This window comes from Lemur catta, chromosome 8 (assembly GCF_020740605.2).
Source record: "Lemur catta isolate mLemCat1 chromosome 8, mLemCat1.pri, whole genome shotgun sequence".
NCBI lineage: Eukaryota > Metazoa > Chordata > Mammalia > Primates > Lemuridae > Lemur > Lemur catta.
The window spans coordinates 54053731-54059558 of record NC_059135.1 but is presented as its reverse complement, the minus strand read 5'-3'; the positions used below and the strand labels follow the sequence as shown (position 1 = coordinate 54059558).

General features: G+C 57.1%; 1 protein-coding gene across 1 annotated transcript; it reads right to left on the bottom strand.

Moving 5' to 3' along the window:
- Positions 1-1812: 1812 nt before the first annotated feature.
- DLX2 (distal-less homeobox 2) lies at positions 1813-4974 on the bottom strand. The gene is made up of 3 exons (XM_045558793.1): positions 4221-4974; positions 3545-3729; positions 1813-3035 (listed from the first exon to the last, which is right to left on the bottom strand). The coding sequence occupies exons 1-3, from the start codon at positions 4615-4617 to the stop codon at positions 2628-2630; spliced, it is 990 nt and encodes a 329-aa protein (XP_045414749.1). The 5' UTR covers positions 4618-4974; the 3' UTR covers positions 1813-2627.
- Between the last annotated feature and the right edge of the window lie 854 nt (positions 4975-5828).

Below are 5828 nucleotides of genomic sequence, written 5' to 3'. Positions count from 1 at the left end.
TTTGGGAGATGAGTTGAAGACACACAACAATATGGATGGCCTGAATGACCATCCTAGAGGGGAGGAGGCCCGGACCATGTAAGCAGGGCTCTATAGCCTGTGCCCAACATCCTCTCCAGCAAAGGAGAGTACTTTCAGAGGGGATGGCTGGGGTTCAACCCCCTCTCCTACCCCTCCCCAAGCGGCCAGAGCTCCCCCAGCCCCAGGATGCTGCTCTTCCACACAAGGTGAAGTTGGAAAGGCATCTGGGTAACTCCAGGTTTTACAATCACAGGCAAAAGTAAAGCCTCTCTGTTTGGGGGTACTGTATACAACAGTTAATACTAAATTCTAATTAAAATGTATTGAGTGCTTATCACATACCAGGCACTGTTACATCATTATATGTTCACAACTCTAAGCCTTAGCTGTTATTTCTCCTATCCTATAGATCTGCAAGCTGTAACACAGAGAGGTTAAGTGGGTTGCCCAAGGTCACACAGTCAGTGATTGAAGCCAGGGAGCTTCCAACTCTAGGCCCCAGAGCTTTCAAGGAAAGGGACTTTTATTAATAGTTCAAACCTGCATTAACCAACTCCTGGCCTTTGCAGAGAATGCCGTAAGGTAGGGTCACTTCCAAAGCTGGACGCTGGTTGTGTGGGGCCCAAGGTAGAAAGAGAACTGCATGATATGTGGACCTTTCCCCTCCAAGAGTGTGAGATGGAAAAGATGTCACTCTCATCCCAATGGGTGTCAGTTTCTGTTTGTGTATACATGAGCGTGTACGTGCATGTGTATGAATTTGTACGTCAGTGTTGTGAGTGTAAGACTGTGATTATGAGCGTGTGATGGTGAGGGTGTTCTAGTGTGTGTCATCGTGTATATGCCTGTGTGTGAGAACGAGGCCAAGAGTGTGACTGTGTGTGTATCAGAGAATGTGAACAGTATAGATGGGACTGTGAGAGTGTGCATCAGTGTGTGATTGTGTGTGTGCTAGCGCAGCCCTGTGCGTTGGGGTCGCCCTGCATTCCAGAGCAGCCAACCGTTCCTCCCCAGGGTGACTCACAGACTTCTCGGTTCAGCCAGCTCCCAAAGGGCCGCGGGGCAAACGGAGGGGAGATCCAATGTAGGGGTCTGACCCCCAGGCTGCAGCTGAGCTCAGGCCTGGAACAGCAAGTCCCCCGCGGCAGCTCGGATGCAGGGCCTGGCCAGCAAGGCGGACGCGGGGGCGGCCAAGAGGGCTGAGGCGCGGGGCGGTGGCGCCGGCGCCAGAAGGGCCGAGCGGGCGGAGGCTGGAGCCGCCCGGCGCTGAGTGAGTCACCGCGCCGCCGGCTGGCAAACCCCGCGCGAGGATTCGGGCGCGGGCGGAGCGTGAACCGTCCGCTTCGGTCCCGCGCCAGCGAGCCTGTCTTCGCCTCGCCGCACCTCCGGAAGATGTCAATGTCGCTCTCGGCTGACAGGCTTCCCCGCCTGGGCAGCGGCTCAAGCTCTGACCACACGACCGATCGAACCTTGGACCAAGGAAAAGGCGCACACATCCAAAGAAAACAATAATTTATTTAAATAATCTCTTCATATTGTAAAATCAACATTAAGAGCACGTTGTTTTCATAATAAATAACCCCAAAATACCTTTCATTTCAACAACAAAGACTTTAGGATAAGATATAACAAATCCAAATCAGTAGCTTAATTTAACAGAATTTTTTTTCAAAGGGAAAAATAAAACGGAGGGATTGCTGAGGTCACTGCTAAACCGCAGTTTTCACAACTGGGGGTTTACAAAAAAGCCTGAAAAGATGAGTATTCTTATACAAATAAATCAGTGGGAAAATCTGCACAGACACCTTTATTTACAAACTGTGTCCAAGTCCAGGCTAATAATCCTGAATAGGTTTTAAAAAAGATAATTTAAACGCATTTTTTTGCAGTGTTCACATATTAAAAAATCATTTTTTCAACATCAAAATGAGGTCATCCGCAAAGGCACCTAAACTTTTAAAAAAATAAAAATAAAAAAACTCCACTGGTGATGGATAAGGAGAGAGCTAACGGAGTGCGCCTGGAGGAGCGCTCAGCTGGGGGAGGGGATGGGGCTCAGAGGGCTGGGAAGAGCCTGGCAGAAAAGAGCGGCGGGGCCGCCCGGGTCAAGGGGGCACGTGGGGGAGGGCGGGCACGCAGGACCCCGGAGGTCAATAACCGAAGCGGACTAGAGCTGAGCCCCAGGGCGGGCGAGGAGAAAGGAGCCTCAGAACGCCGGGAAGGCTCACGGGCGGGGGAGGCTTCCCTCTCTGGGACCCTGCTCTTGGCCCGGGGCGAGGAAGGCGCCGGAGCAGCTTGTCCGGCGGAGAGGAGAGAGGAGGCAAGTCCGAGGCGGGCTCAGGTCGGAAATGCGGCCGTGGGGAGGAGGCCTTCGTTACGCCGCTGTCCGGTTCTCCCGAGAGGAGCCCACCGGGCGAGGAGACGCCTCCCAGGTCCCGGCCGCTCAGTGGCTGCACGAGGGAGTGGAGCCTGGGGCGGGCCATCACAGGTCGCAACCTCCGGGAGGAGTGGGTGGCGACAGCGGGCCAGAAGGAGGGACCTTCGGGGGCGAGCTCTGAGGGTAACTGTTCTCTGCTCTCTCAGTCTCTGGCGTGTTCTCCCTGGGGTTAGAAAATCGTCCCCGCGCTCACCGGGGTGCCCCCGCCGCCGTGGTGGTGGTGGTGGTGGTGGTGGTGTGGCTGCGGGGTCTGGCTGGGGTGCAGCAGCGGCGCTGTGGCCTGCAGGTGTGAGGCGGAGCCCGAGGCCTGGTGGTACCAAGGGTAATTGCCCAGAAAAGCCGAGGCCGCGCTGCTCGGGCTGGAGCCCGAGCTGCCCGCGCCGCTGCCACCGCTGCCGGGACCGCCGCCGCCCGCCATCCGCTGCGGCGCACCGAAGTCCCAGGAGGCGGGTGCCGAGACTGGCGGCGAAGCACAAGGTGGCGAAGAGCTGGCCCCAGGGTGCTGCTCCGAGGGTATCTCACCGCTTTTCCACATCTTCTTGAACTTGGACCGGCGGTTCTGGAACCAGATTTTGACCTTTGTGGAAATAAGACCCGAGCATTAGTGGAGGAACCTGGGCACGGGGCAGGAGAGGGGAGGTCGCTGAGAAAGACCTCCAGCTAGAGGTGGGCCCCGAGCGCACAGAGCACTCTGGCGGGGTAAGCGGATCACGTGTGGCCGCCTCGGAGGCTCTGCGGTGCCTGATCCACTGGGAGGTAATCCCCAAAAGGCTAAGACTGCTGATGTATGCGCACTGTGGTGATGGTGATGGCGGGAGGTGGGTCAGAGGGCCAGTTATGTCACCCGCTTAATCAGAAGCGAGAAGTACAGGATTTCTGCCCACCCGGGTCCTTCCTTCCCTCCCACGCGACGGCCCCTTAGAAGTTTTCAGCTGTCAGCCTAGAAGTTTAGGACTCCTGAGACGCGGGCCTGGAAATCCTTAAAGCTACATAAAATATATTCTTAAAAACATTGTCCTGAACCCGCCTGTTTCGCGGCCATTCCAGGCCAGCGCCCTCCTCGCCTGCTGTGCGAGAGAGCCCCACCTGAGTCTGGGTGAGGCCCAGAGACGCCGCCAGCTCGGCTCTCTCGGGCAATGCCAGGTATTGAGTCTTTTGGAAACGCCGCTGAAGAGCTGCCAGCTGGAAACTGGAGTAGATGGTGCGGGGTTTCCGGACTTTCTTTGGCTTCCCGTTCACTATCCGGATTTCAGGCTCAAGGTCCTCCTTCTCTGCAACGAAACGGAATCATGAGGAGCAGCAGCTTATGGGTCCTAGAGTTCCCGCCCGCCTGGAGGGCCCTGCAGGGGACTGGGCCTGAGCCAAGAAGCGGGTTCCCTGAGATGTGAGGCTTACAGGCTCAACTTTGCAGCGCGCGGACTAGCGCCATCACCGCCGGGAGCTGAACCCTCCAGGAAAGGGGAAGACAGGCGCACACCCGAGAAAAAGAAGCAGGTGGCGTGGAAATGCAGTTACCAAGAGGCATACACCGCGCTCCCACCCGGCCCAGGAGGCCACCAGCTCTCACCAGCTGAGCGCTGAGGGATGTAACCGGTGACTCGCGGCAGACTGGAGTTTGGGGAGGGTAGAGGGCAAGAGCAGGTGGTGAGCAGGCAGTGTGAAAATCCAGGGCTTCGGATCGGCCCCTCTCCCCAAATATGTTTACCCATCCATCCCAGTAACTAGACCGATTTGATACCCCTGGCTCCGGTGTTATGCATACCAGGCTCGTTGTTGGCCGGGGATGAACTGGTCCCATAGGGCGCGTAGGAGGTGTACGCGGCGGAATAGCCCAGGTCGTAGCTGCTCTTCGCAGAGTAAGGGACGTTGTTGAGGCCGCTGGCATGGTACTGGTAGGAGCCCATGTGCGCGTAGGGCGAACCCCCACCGCCGCCACCCGCCGGGTGCTGCTGGTTGGTGTAGTAGCTGCTGTCGGTAGCTGTGGACACCGGAAGGGTGGGCGACTCCTGGGGCTTGTGGAGGCTGCTGCTGTTGCTGTTGCTGCTGCCCGGGCCCGCGCCGCCACCGCTCGGGGGCTGCGGGTGCTGGTGGTATGTGTTGGAGGCCGTGATCTGGGTCGAGTGCATATCAGCCACTAGACTGTCAAAGACTCCAGTCATCCTGGCCCGGGACAGGAAAGAGCAGGGGTGGCGGGCGCACGGGGGAAGCGAGGTGCCTCCTCCGTCTCTCCCGGTCCCCTCCAGCAGCCAATGTAATTACGCGGGTGGGGGGAAAAACAAGAAATGAGGCAACCTTCTAGGCGCCTCCTCCTCCTCCGAGGGAGGCGATCACCGTGCACTGCTCCGGGCAGCTGCCGCGGGCCACATCCTCTCTCGGCCTCGTGGCCCGCTCGGCTCCTTGCCCAGCGCGGCTCGGGCGGGGGGGCGGGCAGTGGAGGGGGCAGATGTGGTGAGGCCGGGTCGGGGCTCCGGGAGGCGGGAGCAGGTGAGCCGCCCGGAGCGGCTTTACAATTGTCTGCCAGGCGGGCTCCTGCAGGGTGGGCATTTAACACTTGTCACGTGAGCACAGGCCACGTCACCTAGCAACAGCCAATCAGAAGCAACGGGCCGCGGGCCTCCAGGCCCCCGGGAACGCCCGGCCGGGGGGCCGGGTGTCACATGGCTGGCGCTGCGCTGCTGCGGCCGCCGCGAGCGCACAGTGGAGTGCACACTGCCGGCCGCCGAAAGCCAGCAGCTAGGCGAGGGCCCGAGGTGGTGGGGGGAGTCGGGTAGCGCGCCGCGGGAAGACAGAAGTCGTCAAGACAGACTGGCGTTTTGCCTCAGAGGAAGAAGCGCGGTCCCCATCCTATTCTGTGTGGAAGTGCCAATTCCAGTGATTCGTACTTACATGGCCAAGGTCAGTTTTCAAACACATTAATCAAAATAAATCGGTGCCGAGAGCCCGGCCAGCTCTATCTCCGATTTTCCTCGAAGTGTCTGGCGCTTACTCTTGGCAGCCACTTGGCACTTGACGTAGTCAATGGATTTAAATTATCCATAAACCACGTATAATATTCGCTTCCTAACCAATCCACAGGGATATTAGGACAATTAATTAGATAATATGTAAAAGTTTCCCCCTTGTTGCTGGAAAGAAAGGCAATATAAACGCAAAGGTATTATTGCTAATAATATATTTGGAACCACTTTCCCTTGTACTTTCCTGACAAACCGAGGCTGAGTAATTATGTATATTTGATGGGTAATTAACACTCGCAAAGCGATCCCTAAGACTTCCTCCTTAGGGTGGAAAGGTTGACCAGATGGCCTTCAAAGTTCATTCTAACTCATAATTCGATATTTTTAAGAAAGAAGAAATGGGATAGTACGTA